The sequence below is a fragment of the Schistocerca serialis genome, chromosome 1, assembly GCF_023864345.2.
Source record: "Schistocerca serialis cubense isolate TAMUIC-IGC-003099 chromosome 1, iqSchSeri2.2, whole genome shotgun sequence".
Classification (NCBI taxonomy): domain Eukaryota; kingdom Metazoa; phylum Arthropoda; class Insecta; order Orthoptera; family Acrididae; genus Schistocerca; species Schistocerca serialis.
Genome location: NC_064638.1, coordinates 1,274,851,759 through 1,274,869,618, shown reverse-complemented (window position 1 = coordinate 1,274,869,618; position 17,860 = coordinate 1,274,851,759). Strand labels below are relative to the sequence as shown.

At 43.6% G+C, this 17,860-nt stretch overlaps 1 protein-coding gene across 1 annotated transcript in view; it reads right to left on the bottom strand.

Moving 5' to 3' along the window:
* Nucleotides 1-17,860, bottom strand: part of LOC126419566 (5-phosphohydroxy-L-lysine phospho-lyase-like) — a 133,458-nt gene that overhangs the window by 54,021 nt on the left and 61,577 nt on the right. The window contains exon 2 of the mRNA XM_050086757.1: nucleotides 9,040-9,158. Within this exon, the coding sequence (XP_049942714.1) occupies nucleotides 9,040-9,158 (119 nt within the window). The remainder of the gene's footprint in view (nucleotides 1-9,039; nucleotides 9,159-17,860) is intronic.

The window sequence follows — 17,860 nt, the reverse complement described above, 5'->3', positions numbered from 1 at the left end:
TCGCGCGTGTCGAATTACAAATAAGATGCACGGACCTACACAGTTTCAAGGAAGTTAGAACGCGTGTAGTCTGTCAGTGCTTCAGCCAAAGCTCCCAGTCACACTTTACACAGTTCTACGTACACTGATTTACTAGTGACAATGGCAGACTATGGGCACTCACGAATGTCCCGCGGTACTTAACGCGAGATTCCCTTTGTAACTACCCAAATCGTATTAGCTTTAGTTTATTCCTAATGCTCTTGAAATACATATCAAAGGTGAACCGGAACGGCAGTGTGCTTCCAACGGAAACTGGTAGGAAAAATATCATACGACCAGTAGGGGTTGAGTCCTGACCTTGTGTCTTGTAACCGGTCAGATACCGATCTGAGAAAATGTGTTTACCTTTTTTGTGTATTAAGTCAGCTTCTATCTACTCTTAAAAAACGATTTGACAATCAGTGTTCACATTTTGGACCGTCAGCTTCTATCTACTCTTAAAAAACGATTTGACAATCAGTGTTCACATTTTGGACCGTAAGAAGCGAGAAAGAGAAGTTAAAAGAAGAGTGGAGTTGAGTCTGCTCTAAAGAAAGATATGAAACGAGAGGAGAGAATTGGGGGGGGGGGGGGGGGGGGAGGACACTACAGAGGGTGTGCAGTCCCGTGTCTATTGGTATTCTTCGTTACTTTACCCAGTGGTAATATGACACACTTTCCTCTGTGCTTTGATTCTGACGAAAAAAAAACAGAGTTCGGCAACATAAACTGTTAAAACCTATCAAAGGAAGAACGTGAGCTTTAGCGTTTCATGACGGCTTAATGACGCACTGCTAGACAGTAGCATAGTGAGGCCAGCACGTAAATGTATCTGATGTTAATATTGCCGCCCGCCAACTGCAGCAGTTTCTAATCACACAAGCCCGCAATCATTCGCCAGGAGAAAGTTGCCTTGCAAGTGAACTGTGAAAGCAGATCCCAGCATCGTGATCTCTCGTCTTCTCTCTCTCCCTTCTCCTCTGCTCTCTCTCTCTCTCTCTCTCTCTCTCTCTCTGTCGCTGCATATAACGTCCCTTTACCAGCACAACCGGCAGGGCGAAGTCCTAACGACAGCCTATCCTTTTCTAACTAGCTGGAAACAAATAATCAATAAAAAAAGTGGACAGAAATATCAACTTGACTCGGTTTGTAGGTACTTTTAGGTAACTTTCTCATATTCTCCTCAGGTGCATGTGCAACTTATCTAAATTTTCAAAATATTGTCAAAATCTGGTTATGCCACATCCCACGTTTTGTCATCACATGTGGTATACGAAAGTGTCTTCTACGAGAAATTTGCACTTTTAAACTAACAGATGTTACAATATTTCTTCCAGTTGATGATCGTTTAATTAACTGTAACAGGTCAAGAATAAATATTATGTATACGACTAATGGCAAATAAAAATGCATTTCTACAAACAGCTCTCAGCTGTAACTAGATACATACACACAGATTAAGTGCTGTATGATCCCTGTAAAGCTGCTGAATTATTTTCCCGCCTCTGTGAACCAGCGTAAAATTTTCACCATTTTAGGCCAGTACAAAGCCTTTTCTAAATCGCTAAAGCCTATTAACAGTAGTTTATTAATTCCGATCATTTCTACGCACAATGTTCATAAGCTGATTATTCCTTCTCTAGTTCCTCTATCTTTCCTAAATGCATACTGATCGTCAGCGAGGTTTTGGTTAATTTTGTTTGACATTTATGATATTTGTGAGAATCTTGGAGGAATGGATTAGCAACATTGTGTACGATGGTCTTCATACTTATCTGATGTGGATTTCGTAGATACAAGATTTCTGCTTAGGGACAGAGATTTCTGCTTTTCCATACCTCACATTGATGAGCCCATATACATAAGAAATAATTTCGACCTCCAGTGCTGCCAGCACCTCTCTAATTATTGCATCACATTCAGGAACCTCTTTTGGCTTTAGTTCCTTAATGCTTTATCGAATTCTTCTCTGAACAAAAAACTGGTTCAAATGGCTCTAAGCACTATGGGACTTAACATCTGAGGTCATCAGTCCCCTACACTTAGAACTACTTAAACCTAAGGACATTACTCACATCCATGCCCGAGGCAGGATTCGAACGTGCGACCGTAGCAGCAGCGCGGTTCCGGACTGAAGCGCCTAGAACCGGTCGGCCACAGTGGCCGGCCTTCTCTGAACATTTTTGGTCTAAGTTCATCCTGTAATACATCTTCTAACTTTTTCTTTCATCCAGCGTTCGGTATCCGTCATGTAACTCCTCTATGTATTCCTTCCTTCCGTTAAATCATCATTGTCTACGATACTCTCTCCAATTTCTTTCCGATTGTGGCCCCTTCTGTTCTTCTGCAAACTGTGCCTTAACTAGTTGTTAGGCTTTTTTTACATTCCGCCTCTTTCTAATTTCTTCAATTTTAGTGTACTGTTCCTTCAACCAAGGCTCTTGGGCTTTCTTTGATTCTCTGCTTACTAACTTTTTCTTTCTCTGATAGTTTTCTCCTCATTCTCCATTCCTAGAATTTTTGAATTCCTTTCTTTCCTCAATGAGCATAGTTACTGAATTATTTATACATAGTTTCTTGGTGATGGTGGCGTTATGAATCAGCTGTTGCTTTGCAGTATCTGGAATGACGTTTATCTGGTTGATCCAGTTGTCATTTGTTGTGCTAGCTGCCTTTTGATTGAAGCTTTGTTGTGCTTAATTTTGAAATACTAACCTGGAGTTCTCGTTCTTTAGTTTTGTTACCTCAAAGCGTATTTTAGACCTTTTTGTTTCATCTTGTTTTTCATGCAGACACGGTCGTGCTCACTGGAAACAACTGCACCAGGTTACGTTCTACACCCCATCGAGTGCCCTAAACTGAAAACAAACTGATAGCGTGCTGCAGACGTTTCATCATACCACTTACGTTCAACGTGCGGTGTCAAAAGATAGCTCAGCCGATTAACGTTTATTATCGACAGAGCGATGACGTTCTGTGCGGGCTGTGCTGCGAACGACAAACGAACCGCGTGAACAGACTTTCTCGGCGTTGCCAATCACCCTAGATAACCCTATGAAAACTTTAAACTAAATTTATGCCCACGCAAACATTATAGGCCTTATGTCGATTCAAGGTCAAGGCCTTTTCCCCTTTTTGACAAGTAGAAATCTTTCAATATGAAGGAAATCACCAGCACCTGATAACATTATAATATACAGGGCTCAGACGATATCCGTGGTACCCAATAGAACACTTGGAGTATATACAAGAGCCCAAACCTACTTAGCGAACAGAAAAAGGGGAAAATAGCGAAATGGCATTCCTTCCTTTCTGTGAAACAGTTTACACCAAAAGAGTATGCATGCTAGATTAGTACGCCATAAGCTTAGAGTTCCATACACCGAGTAAAATTAAAGAAATGCTGCGTTCAGCAAAAGTCTGCCTTGGTTTGAACGTACATGCCTCTTACAAGCTGCCATGTTAAGTTTGCGAATATTAGATTGGGCAGGCAAGCCATGTCTTGTCCGAGCCCTGTCAACAACATAAACATCATATCAAGTTCGGACAATCAGAAAAGTCAAGGGTAGCGAAACACAGATTTACGCGAGAAGATGGGCTTCGTCTTGTTGAACTCTGAAGCGGTAAAAGTTCGGTTGTGTGCCCAACCCCACGACGTCTGGACCTGGCTGCACCTTGATCTCGCCACAGCACTCCTCAACACCCGACAAGTCGTACAGTCTGCGAAATGCACGTGCCGAGGCTCCGGGCCATCCTAATCTGCCCTCGGTTAAACTCTCCATCCTATACACTGACAGGAGGCTCGCTGATAATACATGCACCGTGCGTGTGTCTGGCTATCAGTCATTCCTCGCCAGGTGATGCTACTATCGCCTGTACGGGTTTAAATCGATAGTAGATCGGTGGTCGTAATGTTCTGGCTGATCAGTGTACAGTGGCCATAACCTTGGAAGAGAAGGTTTCGGAGCCGAGAACGGACCGTTCACAGAGAACCAAAATTAAAACCTTGATTTCGGAGGGAACGTGTGGTGCAGGAGGCGATCTCCGTTCTCTCTCTGGCCTTTAATTCCGGCCGGGATATGGAGAAGGAGAAGAGACAGCTGTAATCTCTCGTTTAGATGTTGCTTTCCGTACCCAGCCGTTCTAGATAAATACACGTGCCAATAGAAGAGTGCTGAATTGATGGAGCAAAGTCCAAAGGCAGTACAGCAGTACAGAGCCCGTACCAAATTGCGCCGTAGCCCACCCAGCATTTTTTGGACAACCAATCAGGTGGTGGGGGGAGACGTCACTTGATTGTTGGGGGGGTTGTTTTGTGGGAGGAGACCACACAGCGAGGTCATCGGTCTCATCGGCTTAGGGGAGGATGGGGAAGGAAGTCGGCCGTGCCCCTTCAAAGGAACCATCCCGGCATTTGCCAGGAGCGATTTAGGGAAATCACGGAAAACCTAAATCAGGATGGTCGGACGCAGGACTGGACCGTCGTCCACTTGATTGCCCCTTGAACCCCACTCTCTTGTATTTAGTATCTATTAAGCGTCTCCTGAGGTGCTGACGGCCTTAGACCAAATGCCTCTCTCTGTCTTGTAATTTGACTGCGTCTGTCTATTCTTCCGAATTCGCCCTGTAATATTACATTCCTTTCGAACAGCTGTTAACCGTTGCCACCCATCCTGGATCCATGAGACTGGCGCTACAACACTGCCCTTCCTGGAGGGTCATGTCGTAAACCAACACTGCAATAAACGTAGAAATTATTTGGACTGTGCTTATATGTTTCAGTCGCTTCTGACTGCCATCTCTCCCATCGTGTCCACATCCGACACTACGACCTGTACATCTCTCCATGGTCCATGTCCTGCATTTGAGCATGCTATTCCCTGCCTGGGCGAAGTCACTTCACCAATAGGAAACCAGACCTCCACTTTATGAGAGACACATACACAGGTCCCGGTAGTCAGTCAGCCGCTGAAGAAGGGGGTGATAGTCTTCGAAAGCTCGAATTACAATTGAGACATGGCGCAGCTTACGCAACTAGCGAACTGTGTACATAGAATCCACATTGTACTGTGTAAGTCAGATATTTATCTACAACCTTTGTCACTGATACGTTAGCTACGATCCAGGAACCGGTACCCAAAACTATTTGCAAGTTGCGTATCTAACGGCTTCCAGAGGCAACATAAATTTTACTCTCAATTTTTCGCGTAGTTATTGGCAGAATTTAAAAATTTAAAATGCTGTCATAATCTACTCATTAAGAGGTACACTCTTATTTAAAAATTTAACACAATGATACAAGCACTACAGTTAGAAACTGTTTGTTCGTCCTGAAGCAGCGTAAATACCCCAGTGCAAATACCCGGACTTCATTAATTATGTATTCGGGAATAAGAGCACATAGCGACTTGCAACAAACTTTACACATAATTTCAAACCTTGTGAAATTTTCTCTCGTTGATACCGCCCTACAAGATGACGAAAGGGAAAAAAAATGTTTGCTTCATTTTCGGTATTCCTGCTGTAAAACTTAAGCAGCAGACATGACTTAATTTATTATTTCCTTACTAAAGACTCTGTTCGCAGGAGTGTCTACACACATTATCCGCATATGCCAGTAAATGTATCTGCAAAATTATACGAGGGTTGACCAGAAAGTGACGCACCGCATTTTTTTCTCAACCGAAAAAATGCTACCAATGCGAAACGTTACGTATGTGTTATCTGAAGTCTGCTGAGTGAGCGCGCCAAGTTTCCGCCACTTCCGACAGATAGCGCAGCTGCAGGACATTTTCAAAATGGCGTCCGTAGGTGATGTACGTTACAAGCAACGTGCCGTCATTGAACTTCTCACTGCAGAGAAAGAAACTGTAGGGAATATTCACAAACGTTTATGCAAGGTCTACGGAGCATCTCCTGTCGACAGAAGTACAGGGCTATTACAAATGATTGAAGCGATTTCATAAATTCACTGTAGCTCCATTCATTGACATATGGTCACGAAACACTAGATACGTAGAAAAACTCATAAAGTTTTGTTCGGCTGAAGCCGCAGTTCAGGTTTCTGCCGCCAGAGCGATCGAGAGCGCAGTGAGACAAAATGGCGACAGGAGCCGAGAAAGCGTATGTCGTGCTTGAAATGCACTCACATCAGTCAGTCGTAACAGTGCAACGACACTTCAGGACGAAGTTCAACAGAGATCCACCAACTGCTAACTCCATTCGGCGATGGTATGCGCAGTTTAAAGCTTCTGGATGCCTCTGTAAGGGGAAATCAACGGGTCGGCCTGCAGTGAGCGAAGAAACGGTTGAACGCGTGCGGGCAAGTTTCACGCGTAGCCCGCGGAAGTCGACGAATAAAGCGAACAGGGAGCTAAACGTACCACAGCCGACGGTTTGGAAAATCTTACGGAAAAGGCTAAAGCAGAAGCCTTACCATTTACAATTGCTACAAGCCCTGACACCCGATGACAAAGTCAAACGCTTTGAATTTTCGGCGCGGTTGCAACAGCTCATGGAAGAGGATGTGTTCAGTGCGAAACTTGTTTTCAGTGATGAAGCAACATTTTTTCTTAATGGTGAAGTGAACAGACACAATGTGTGAATCTGGGCGGTAGAGAATCCTCATGCATTCGTGCAGCAAATTCGCAATTCACCAAAAGTTAACGTGTTTTGTGCAATCTCACGGTTTAAAGTTTACAGCCCCTTTTTCTTCTGAGAAAAAAACTTTACAGGACACGTGTATCTGGACATGCTGGAAAATTGGCTCATGCCACAACTGGAGACCGACAGCGCCGACTTCATCTTTCAACAGGATGGTGCTCCACCGCACTTCCATCATGATGTTCGGCATTTCTTAAACAGGAGATTGGAAAACCGATGGATCGGTCGTGGTGGAGATCATGATCAGCAATTCATGTCATGGCCTCCACGCTCTCCCGACTTAACCCCATGCGATTTCTTTCTGTGGGGTTACGTGAAAGATTCAGTGTTTAAACCTCCTCTACCAACAAACGTGCCAGAACTGTGAGCTCACATCAACGATGCTTTTGAACCCATTGATGGGGACATGCTGCGCCGAGTGTGGGAGGAACTTGATTTTCGGCTTGATGTCTGTCGAATCACTAAAGGGGCACATATCGAACATTTGTGAATGCCTAAAAAAACTTTTTGAGTTTTTGTGTGTGTGTGCAAAGCATTGTGAAAATATCTCAAATAATAAAGTTATTGTAGAGCTGTGAAATCGCTTCAATCATTTGTAATAACCCTGTACAGTTAATCGCTGGGCACGGAGGGTGAGGTCATCAGAATGCGGTTAGGTGGAGCTCCACGATTTGCAGCGGTCGGGGAGACCATCCACGGCTGTCACACCTGACATGTTGCAGCGAGCTGATGTTGTCATTCACAATTAAATGATGCCATTCGTGGAAGACATTTTGAGGACGATGAGGAGGTGATTCACACAGTGAAGCATCGGCTCCGCCACCAGGACAAAGATTGGTACCTTCAGGGCATGCACGGCCTTGTTTCGCCCTGGAGGAAAGCCCCAGAACGGGATGGATATTATGTAGTAAAATAGGGTGTGTAGATAAAACACCATTCTTTCGAGTGTGTAATTCTCATTATGTTCAATAAAGAATTGATGAAGAAAAAACATGCAGTGCATTACTTTCCGGGCAAACCTCATATGATTGTACGACACATAATTCTGGAGATACGTCGTCGTAAGCATCTAGAGGCGTGAAAAAGTTGCTTCTGCTTAAAATGAAGCGCAAATTACCCAGACTATATTCATCCATCGTAACATAATGAGAGCACTTAGCGACATCCAACAAACTTGAGCATAACCTCAAATATTTCCTAATTTTTTTTTTCGCTTGCATGCTTAACGTTAAAAGTGTAACATATCAAATGATTTGTAAAGTAATCAGATGTTTTAAGCTGAGAGTTCGATTCTTTAAAGAATCGACGGTTTACTGGGAAGTACCGGGTGATCAAAAAGTCGTATAAATTTGAAAATTTAATAAACCTCGGAATAATGTACATAGAGAGGTAAAAATTGACACACATGCTTGGAATGACATGGGGTTTTATTAGAACCAGGCGCTCCATCGTATATTGTTAGACGTGTGAAAGACCTCTTGGGCGCGTCGTTTGGTGATGATGGTGTGCTCAGCCGCCACTTTCGTCATGCTTGGCCTCCCAGGTCCGCAGACCTCAGTCCTGCGATTATTGGCTTCGGGGTTACCTGAAGTCACAAGTGTATCATGATCGACTGACATCTCTAGGGATGTTGAAAGACAACATCCGACGCCAATGCCTCACCATAACTCCGGACATGCTTTACAGTGCTGTTCACAACATTATTCCTCGACTACAGCTATTGTTGAGGAATGATGGTGGACATATTGAGCATTTCCTGTAAAGAACATCATATTTGCTTTGTCTTACTTTATTATGCTAATTATTGCTATTCTGATCAGATGAAGCGCCATCTGTCGGACATTTTTTGAACTTTTGTATTTTTTTTTTTTTTTTTTTTTTTTTTGTTCTAATAAAACCCCATGTCATTCCAAGCATGTGTGTCAATTTGTACCTCTCTATCTACATTATTCCGTGGTTTCAAATCAAATGGTTCAAATGGCTCTGACCACTATGGGACTTAACAGCTGTGGTCATCAGTCCCCTAGAACTTAGAACTACTTAAACCTAACTAACCTAAGGACATCACACACATCCATGGCCGAGGCAGGATTCGAACCTGCGACCGTAGCAGTCACGCGGTTCCGGACTGCGTGCCTAGAACCGCGAGACCACCGCGGCCGGCTATTCCGTGGTTTATTAAGTTTTCAAATTTATACTGAGTTTTTGATCACCGGGTATATAGTGTACCTTACGGTAAATAATAAATACCCACAGTCACTGAAGCAACAACAGCGAGGAGGAGGATAGGAAGTAGCGGTAAAGAAGAGAAGGAGAAAGAGAGAGAGAGAGAACAGGCAGCTGGCGTGGACTCACCGTGGGCCACGTTGTTGATGCAGTCGAGGTACTGGCCGCCCTTCTCGTCGTACATGTACTGCCCTTCGGCGCGCACGATCTTGAGGGGGTCGGCCCGGTAGAACAGCTTGCACGACTGCCTGCAACACGAAGCGCGGGAGGTTAAGAGCTGCTCAGACAGAGAGCGCAGGCGTGCAGCAGGCGCCTGGGACTGCAGCGGCGTCGGCAACCGGAGGCTCGAGCGAGGCAGGCCCACACCGGAAAGCGCGGCCAAAGAGGCAACAAGCCACGTAGTTCCATTCCCGACCACTAGAGGCGCTAGGGGTCAAACGAAGCTGGAACTGACCAATGAGAGCTGTCTAAACTCCAATGGTGGCTGTTTTGCAATATTCTATCGTCTTGCTCTGCACTGAAGTCTGTGGTCCTCGGTTACAGTCGTCTTTGTATTTGTTTCATATTTACATATTACTCATATTCATTATAAACAGATTTTTTACTCTAAATTCATAAAGTTCACTGTGGAATTGAAGAGATTTCCCGCTGAAAAATGTCCACAATTAATTGTAAGGTAAGACATTTAATTTTTCATTAAATAATCTTGTAGCCTATAAATGAAATGTATTCTCTTCTATCGTGAATTAAGCAGTGTGGTTTCTGTTTGTTTATTTAAAGAACTGTGATATGTCTGTAATAGTATTATTCAATGAAGACTTTTATGTTGTTTTTTTTTCAGAATATTCAACACAACAGATTGACGTTGAAATGCTCCTGCAAGTTCCCCAGCGGTTCATCTGGCTATTACGTGGGTTCAACGGAGGGAATTTGCAACAAGCATTTCTACAGGTTTCCAAAACAACTTCAAGAGTTGCTTCTAAAGTGGAAGAGTGTTTGTAAACTGTCACCAGATGTGAACTGTGCTTCTTATTTTGTTTGTGATGATCATTTTCTCGAAGAAGATTTTATGAATAAAAGTAGGCATAGGCTAAACAGGGGTGTGTTTCCAAAACATGTGACAAGTGTTCCTTGTGAAATTGCCAAAAACGGTAGTGAATCAGGTGACACTGTTGTTAATAGTGAATAAAAAGTAAGTTTTGTTTTCATTTCACTGTTTTTATCCACCTTTCCTGCTTCTGGTACTTGATATTGATGTTTTCTTTTTTGTGTTGAAGGATTTACAGTAGTAAGATGTAGGAACCTTTTTAAGAAATTAATGGTCAGTAGTGCAAGTTTGCTGGGCAGTTACTCAGAACTTATAGTCCTGAAACATAGTTGTAACAAATTTTAGAATTCTTCATTAATTAATACTGTGATAAATATTTCTTAATTGAACCTCTTTAACTGCTGCTTATTCTCTTAATAATAGGCTTTTTTCCTCCATTGATCCAGCAGCTTGTATGACGTAAAAATTATGACATTATTCAGGAGAATTTGTAGTCCAATTTAGCTGCTACAATGTTATTTTTCTTTTGCTTCAATTATTTACAGTACAAGCTTGTTTCGACTTACTCTCAGTTTCAAGTGTTGCATCTAGTTCTTATGAACCATAAAATATGCTGCAGCTTTCACATGTTGATGGATAACAATATAAGCATGTCAATTTAAAAGTCTATTTTTGATGTTTGCGCCTGACAGTCCCTGCTCCTATCATGTTTTATGTCTGTCAGACGCAAACGTCAATGTTTGCGCCTGACAGTCCCTGCTCCTATCATGTTTTATGTCTGTCAGACGCAAACGTCAAAAATAGACTGAAAATATTACTGAATAGGTTTCTCTCTGCTGTAGTACAGTGTGGTATAGCTGTGTTTCAATTATTTTATTATGATGCCAGCCAAAATAATTACATAGCACGCCCAGAAAAATAAGGTAATAGAATTAAAAGAAAAAGAAAAACCTACAACGTAAGTAAACTAGGGGGGGGGGGGGGGGTGCAACATGCAATGTTTTCATATTTTAGTTCATCTCAATACCACTTGGGGCGCTGCTGTCGGTCCGTGTGTCCCACTTTTAACATGGGAGTTGCGTTTCTCTTTTTTCTTGTTCTGTGGCGCAGCCAACCTTCCTAGTGGCAAGACCTGGCTAGCTGCTCAAACACATCCCATCGAGAACGCTGCAGGAGCGCCGCTGTTGTGCCTGCAATGTGCGGCCGAGCATTGCCGTGAAAGAGGAAACGCACGACAGTTACGTTATGTGGGCTGCATGTAATCAGGCGGAAACCCTTTAGCAGGTACTTCACCCTTGGGCGGAGACTCTGTTATTCTGAACATCTTTACGTGCTCACTGTGCACTCGGAACTGAAAGTGTGATGTGACACAGTCGACGAGAATATTAGAGACACTGTACAACACAACTACACAAAGTTTTATCGGATTTTCGCTTCGTTTTTAATTTCGCAACGGATCAGAGGTTGATAAAAAAGACTTGTGCAGTCCAGGTGGTGTTGGGTTCCTAAAGTAGTGCTTGTCACTATATGTCTTCAGATGTCAATAAGTTTTATACAAGGGTTGGAAATTAAATAGTGGCAACTATTTATTCACAACCGGTACAAAAGAGTCAGATGTTTGCACCTGTTACTGTCCTTGAAAGTAGTCACCAGCGTTGTGTAGAATCCCTTGTTAGCGATGAGTAAGGCGTAGTATACAGTTAGCAGAGCCTGTTCTGTTGATGGTGCGAATGGAGCAGTCTACTGCCTGTCGAATCTCCGGAACAGTTGTGAAGCGAATGTCACGAAGTGGTTCCTTCATCTTCGGAATCAAATCAAAGTCACAAGGACTTAAGTCCGGGGAGTATGGTGGATGGTACAGTACTTCCCAGTCCCATCGACCGAACAGAGCAGCCACAGCTTACGCTGTATGCGCCCGCTCATTGTCGTGCAAAGTGACGGGTGATGCTCCAAAAACGTACAGTAGTACTGTGCATTGACGGTCTACCGTGGACGAACGTAACGCGTTAGGATAACAGCATCACAGACGTACACGAGAATCACCACAGCTTTATACCGCCCCATTCGCACAGAACAGGCTCTGCTAACGGTATACTACGCCTTCCAAATCACTGGCAACGGGTTCTACACAACGCTGGTGACTACTTTGAAGGACAGTAACAGGTGCAAACATGTAACTCTTTTTTACCGGTTGTGAATAAATAGGTGCCACTATTTAAGTTCAAACCCTCGTACTTCCGATTTTTTTTCTCCTGAGGACACCCATTTTGTTTGTTGTGTGTAGTAAATACACTAACCAAATGAGACACCAACTGACTTGATTGCTGAACATCGTTTTCAAAAAATATCATACTAGTATATTCGTTTGTGATATTAAGTCCCACAAAAGTTTATATCTGGAGAACGAATATAATTGAACAGATTCCGTAGAGGAGTGCGATCTTAGCAAACTGAGAAAGTATCAAGAGAATTGCCAAAAGAGTAACTCTGAGAGGAGCAGACATATTGGACCTGATGTCCTCATTCCACAGCACACCCAGAACCAAGGTACGATGGCCTCTTCTAACCTCCTGACTGGACGGAGAACGTTTGCAGCCGAAATGTTCCTCAGTCGTGGCAAGCAGTAGAAGTAAAAGAGAAACTCGCTTGCAAATACGGTGGATTTACCATCAATTCCCCTTTGTTTCATCGTTGTCGATGCGATTTGTGGCCAGGGGCGTTGTATGAGGAAAGATTTCTTCTCTCTCTCTCTCTCTCTCTCTCTCTCTCTCTCTCTCTCGCTCGCTCGCTCGCTCGCTCTCTTTGGATTTTCTGTCCCTTTCAAGGCATATTTTTTCATCCACTTAGTTCTAAAGAGGAGTTCGGGAAGTACGTTTCTACCACGAACTTTATTTTATTTGGACCATCCAGCTCGTTACATAGTGAAAACTATTAGCAGTTAGGTCTTTTAGAAGAAAATTAGTGTAGAAAGTCCTGGCAGCGACGAAGTTATTAAAGACGGAACACATGCATGTATTGGACAAGGATGCAGCAGGAAATCAGCTGTGTCTTCCAAAGGAACCATTCTATCATTCGCCGTAGTGTAGGGAAAGGAGAGACAGCCTGATGTCCTCCGAAGTGATAATCCAATGACGTATAACCACTGTAGCAGCTCGCATTTCAGAGCGATTTTTTTTTTATGACGGACGCGTACAGAGACGTGGATTCTGAGATGGAACAGTGGATGGTGAACGGATAGCCGCAGTGGAAACGCAGCTGTCGTGTCTTCCTGCACCCGGGGAACGCATCAGACAGTGGCTGTGCAGTTCCAGGTAGGATCTAAATGTGGAAAACATTGCAATACTTTAGACGAGTTAATTGCGCAAGATTAAGGGTGACCGACAAAAGGAGATGGTATGCCGGAGTCAAGGTAGCCCCTGAGGGCCGGCAACCCATATTACACCACAGAGGATGGGGTTGTCTAAGTCCAAGGCATACCAAAAGGACCATGGTAAACACCGGCTATTTACATACAAGATAATCGAAACAGACATTCCGAGCCCTACTTCCTGCAGGGGGAGCTCGAGCCACGGCCTGCAGGAAGTATCAAAAAAAATGTTCAAATGTGTGTGAAATCTTATGGGACTTAACTGCTAAGGTCATCAGTCCCTAAGCTTACACACTACTTAACCTAAATTATCCTAAGGACAAACACACACACCCATGCCCGAGGGAGGACTCGAACCCCCGCCGGGAGGAAGTATCACTACGCCAAAACCTGATTGGCCAGAGACAGCTAGAACCAGCCCCTAAGTTCAGTTCACGCTGGATGCCGACCTCGCGGACTTCGACCACTGAAGATTACTTCTTCGTCTCTGAATTGGACTTTTACTAGTGTGTGTATTAACACGAAAATTTGTGGAAAATTAGAAGTGAACTTTTGTTTGCCTCATTTAGGAGACTTTTACTGGCATCGTTATTGTTACCTTTCTTTTGTTGTTCAGTCATCAACATTGTAAACGTACGTAAATAAAAGTTGTGTTTGTGAAAAATTGCGAATTGTACGTCACTATAGGAGATAAATGTACTGATGATAACAATCACAGTGGCACTGTGGTCAGTAACAGTTTTGTGAAAGAAGGAAGTAGTTTTCAATTTACCGGTTTTTTTTTGCATCAGTTTTAGCGCATCAGTAGGACATAGCAAGTTGTAATAATTATTGTAAAGAAATATGTGAGTTTTATGGCCAACTTTATCTATCCAGATAACAGGCTATAACCGCGAAGTAAATAAAATAAATTTTTTTAAAAAAAATTAGATATGTGCGTAGACGTATAAATGAAGCTAGTGGAAGGTTGCCACCGAGACAGTGATGTGAAATGATCGTATGGCATTGTTGGCCGGGAGGCCCCGTGCGGGGTTGTTCGGCCGCCGTATTGGAAGTCCTTTTCAGTTGACGCCACTTCGGCGACTTGCGAGTCAATGATGATGAAATGATGATGAAGACGGTAGTAGCAGTTTATAAACATTAGGCAGAACTTAATTTGACGCGCTTGACTCATTTCGCTGAGATCGTCCGACTCAATTGCCGCGAATGAAATGGCACATCCGCTGTTGCTGGAGGAAGGGAGTCAATGACTGACTCGTTTATCTCAAGGAGGAAGTATTACGCAAGAGCTCGGCAACCGCATGTTGTTTTAAAATGAAACGACCTTGACAGAGAGGGCATCCCGGCGTGCGACACACCCAGGGACCCTAAGTCCTCTCACCTCAAATAGCTGCAGTTCTGTTCCCCTCACTTCATCTGCGGTAGGTTTCTCTGGAGCAACGACAGATTCCAAGAGACTGGAAAAAAACGCAGGTCATTCGCATTGCCTAAAAAAAAAAGGCCGTTGGACAGGTGCGCGTAATTATAATATATGCGTCGCTGAAGCCATTGTGTTGTGGAATTACGGAACACGTTTCAGCTCGAGTATTATGACGTTATTGGAGAGCTTCTCTATTTAGAGGGAGAGGAAGATTAGAGCTTAACGCACTGTCGATGCCGAGGTCATTAGAGCCAGACCACAACTTTGACTGGGGAACGGCTTAGAAGGAAGCTGGCAGTGTCATTTTCGAAGGAACCGTCCCAGAATTCGCTTTGAGCGATTTAGGGAAATCGTGAGTGTGTGAGTCCAGTGTGTCTGAACACTGCCTCGCCCACCTAGGATCTGTATCTTCTATGTAGGTATCTTCATGGCCGCAGCAAACGAAGATCTTGTGAGGCTCCGCTCGCTCTGTTCGGCCGCAGGTCCCCCAGATTGATGGCGAGTGTCCTGACTGCCGGAAGACATTTGCTCGCTACAGCTCCTCCCCCCCCCCCCCCCCCTCTGTCGGGTAGTGAACAAAATAGAAGCTCAGGGAACATCGGACCAGCTTTGAGGCTGGGTTCAATTTTCTAGCAGGCAGAACTAAACACGCAAAGTACATCGTGGTTACCGCCAAGAGTTGATAAAATTTCCTAATTTAATAATCAGTTTCGGTCCAGACAATCATCAGGTTCGTATATTCCAACTGAAAGAACATATGAAGAGTACTGCAAGATTCCCACAATCACAATCCTATTAACTCTTGCAAATATTAATGGAAACCACATGCACTAAAATGCCACATACATAGAAGTGCATACAAAATCGTATTAGGCGATGTAAAATAATAAAATCCGTGAATTCGCCACTGCAAATAAAAGCACGACACACAGAATAATGTAACCAACTATGAGCAAAGCATATAATAAAACACAGACATAAATCACATCGTCAATCGTAACCTATGTCATAAAGTGCACTCATTCATGCTGCATTAACAGTCAGCACTACCGATAGGAACGAAGGCATTCTGCATACTGCAGAATCGCAGCTGATCACTATTTACCAGTTGAATCCAAGCTGATGTAGAGGTTTGTATACATCGATAGTTCCAGTACGCCGCACCGCTGTAGCCGCGTGGTCTGCGTCGCCTTGCCACGGGGCTCCCCGCTTTACAGCCTGTTCCTCAACTTCGAGCAGTGCTAACGTTAGATACTTTTGGTGATATCCAACAAGATTTTCTCAATCGTTCTGACTCTTTCTGTTTCAGTTCGCTTCATAGCTCATTATGAGGCTACAAATATAATTTTCTGTAAATATTTACTAACTTTATTTCATGACGTAATATTCCCTGGATTTAATCATATTAGGATGAAATTTGAGATCTTTGAATCAAAAAGGTGGAATCAATATTGACACTAGTAATAAAAAAACTACTTTGCATATAAAGCTGATTATTCTTACCATTTTGGTATTAAAGTAACCTATCTTAAAAATACTAACATTCGTTTGATGTGTAATAAGCTTCGTGCACTTTGAAGATAATTTTCATTTACTGTTCCGTCTCAGTTGCACATTTTTAATTAGATTACATGTGACTATCCCTCTGGAACATCTTCAGATCTAAAACAAAGTAGACCTAAATAATTGCGTCAGCTGCCCTTCTTGCCTACTAAGAAGCACATGTAAGAGTACGGAGGCGGAACAATAAATGAGAATTATCTTAAATTTGGATACAGTTGATGAAATCTCTCAAGACGATTATGTCGGCTGCAGTGCTCGTGTCGAAATTTAGTTTCTGGGGCAAAAACACATATTCAGACTCACCGAATCATATAGATCAGAAATGGTAATTTCAGAATTTTGCCTCCTCTTGTGAAAATTTCTGCGGGAGCCCATTCTGGGGAAGGTCGTCCATTTTTGATGACTTAACATAATCTGGTACAGACATTTAAACGAAGAACTTACCGCTGGTGTATGTTTTATCAATGTAAATACTCGTAAACTCCGCATGATAATCCAGTGTTTTATTTGCAGACAATCTGAGCGCCCGAAATACCCTCGGTTTCGTAAACATTTATCTAGATGCCTGTTTCGCAATGGAGGTTAAAAATGTTAGCTGCAGTGCCGTAATCTGGAAAGCCAAAACATTTTGCACAAGTATTTTGATAATCGCTCCACTCGCGGGACACATTCGGCCATTCAGTCTGGCGGAGAACCGGTTTTGAGCCGCGCGCAGATACGGAGCCGCTGGTATCCGGCTGTGGGCGGCTTCGCGCCGCTCGCCTTGAGATTTGCAAAAGGAGAGCAGAGAGCAGCGAAAGCCAGGAAGGGGGAGGAGGAGGGGCAGGAGCGGCGTGGTACGCCGCTGCGACTTACCAGACAATCGTAACGTGAGAAAGGAAAAGGTTTTAGGGAGGGAAGTACATTCACTAAGGTCCTGACCTCGAGATCTGCAGACGGCTACAGTGGATCAGTCATTGCCCATGTTGTGTCGTACTTGCGACTTTGCGTTGCCCCAGATCGTTTATAAATAGCGTATCACTGAGGAACTCCGACAGGAAGCCGCGCGGGATTAGCCGAGCGGTCTGAGGCGCTGCAGTCATGGGCTGTGCAGCTGGTCTCGGCGGAGGTTCGAGTCCTCCCTCGGGCATGGATGTGGGTATGTGTGTGTGTGTGTGTGTTTGTCCTTAGGATAATTTGGATTAAGTAGTGTGTACGTTTAGGGATTGATGACCTTAGCAGTTAAGTCCCATACGATTTCACACACATTTGAACAAACTTTTCCGACAGGAACTTTGCATCGTAATTCAGAATAATACAGCACTGCATTATCGTACTTATCCGCCGACACCGGGCAAGTACGGGAATATGCCTAATGGCTATGCGAGTACAGCTTGTAAACGCACGGTTGACGAGATATGGAAGTTTGTATGTCAAGTTAAATACCCTTCAGCCTGCTGGTCTCCAAACTCGCTGTATCTGGCTACCAGTTTTAGCATTTCACTGCGCCATCTTCAGACGACGCGTAGCAAAATTCGGTTCTGCTGAAAACAGGGGCCAGCAATACTGGTAT